General features: G+C 48.2%; 1 protein-coding gene across 1 annotated transcript; it reads right to left on the bottom strand.

The window, feature by feature from the left end:
- Positions 1-5: 5 nt before the first annotated feature.
- LOC132009317 (neuroblast differentiation-associated protein AHNAK-like) lies at positions 6-1,436 on the bottom strand (the record flags this gene model as incomplete). Its single annotated transcript, XM_059387573.1, has 1 exon — positions 6-1,436. A coding segment is annotated over one exon (1,431 nt), but the record flags the coding sequence as incomplete, so codon positions are not given.
- Positions 1,437-1,439: the final 3 nt, after the last annotated feature.

The following is a 1,439-nucleotide window of genomic DNA, read 5'->3' as shown; positions in this document are numbered from 1 at the left end:
TCCACATCTGGGACATCAATGTCCACTTTGGGGCCCTTGATATCAACATCAGGGCCCTTGAGGTCACCTTCAACTTTTGGCAGAGACACATCTACATCACCCTTTACCTTGGGACCCTTCAGATTCAGGTCCACTTCAGGCATGGAGATCTTGGGTGCCTTGAGGTGCAGGTCAGGCATTTTAAACTTGGGACCCTTGAGTTTCCCTTCTGGGCCGTGAATGTCAACATCAGGAGTGTCTATGTCCAGATTAGGGCCTTTAACATCGACTCTGGGGCCTTTCAGATCTCCTTCCAGTTTAGGAACGGAAATATCCAAATCTCCCTTTATTTTAGGTCCTTTCAAGTTCAAATCAATGTCACTCATGGAGATTTGTGGGGTTTTGAAATGGACATCAGGCATCTTAAATTTGGGACCTTTGAGTTTCCCTTCAGGACCTTCAATGTCCACCTCTGGCCCTTTTAGATCACCTTCCACCTTAGGTAATGAAAGGTCCACATCCCCCTTTACTTTTGGCCCCTTCAAATTTAAGTCCAAGTCAGGCATGGAGATCTTAGGGGCTTTAATATGCATCTCTGGCATCTTAAATTTGGGCCCCTTCAATTTTCCTTCTGGGCCCTCAATATTGATATCAGGAGTGTCAAAGTCCAATTTGGGGCCCTTGATGTCAACTTCAGGGCCCTTGAGGTCACCTTCCACCTTGGGCAAAGAAACATCCACATCACCCTTCATTTTGGGGCCCTTCAGGTTTAAGTCAAGCTCAGGCATGGAGATTTTGGGAGCTTTGATGTTCATCTCTGGCATCTTGAACTTAGGGCCCTTCAGTTTCGCATCTGGACATTCAATATTCACATCTGGAACATCAATGTCCACTTTGGGGCCAGAAATGTCAATGTCAGCCTTGGGAAGGTTCACATCCACTTCTGGGCCTTCTCCCTTGAAGCCAGGCATGCTGAACTTGGGCATTTTCACCTTGGGCATCTTCAGGTGCCAGTCTGGACCATGAACGTCCACATCGGGGGCATCAATGTCCACTTTGGGCCCTTTGATGTCAATTTCAGGGCCCTTGAGGTCACCTTCCACTTTAGGCAAAGACACATCCACATCACCCTTTACCTTGGGACCTTTCAGGTGCAAATCAAAGTCAGGCATGGAGATCTTGGGGGCTTTGATGTTCATCTCAGGCATCTTGAACTTGGGGCCCTTCAGTTTTGCATCTGGACCTTCAATATTGACATCTGGGACATCGACATCCACCTTGGGTCCTGAGACATCAATATCAGCCTTGGGCAGGTTCACATCCACTTCTGGGCCTTCTCCTTTGAAGCCTGGCATGCTGAACTTGGGCATTTTCACCTTGGGCATCTTGAGGTGCCAGTCTGGGCCATGGACATCCACATCTGGGACATCAATGTCCACTTTGGGGCCCTTGATATCAAC

Source organism: Mustela nigripes, unplaced genomic scaffold, assembly GCF_022355385.1.
Source record: "Mustela nigripes isolate SB6536 unplaced genomic scaffold, MUSNIG.SB6536 HiC_scaffold_12981, whole genome shotgun sequence".
In the NCBI taxonomy this organism is placed as follows: Eukaryota; Metazoa; Chordata; class Mammalia; order Carnivora; family Mustelidae; genus Mustela; species Mustela nigripes.
The sequence above is the reverse complement of the archived record's forward strand: the minus strand, read 5'-3'. Positions and strand labels throughout refer to the sequence as shown.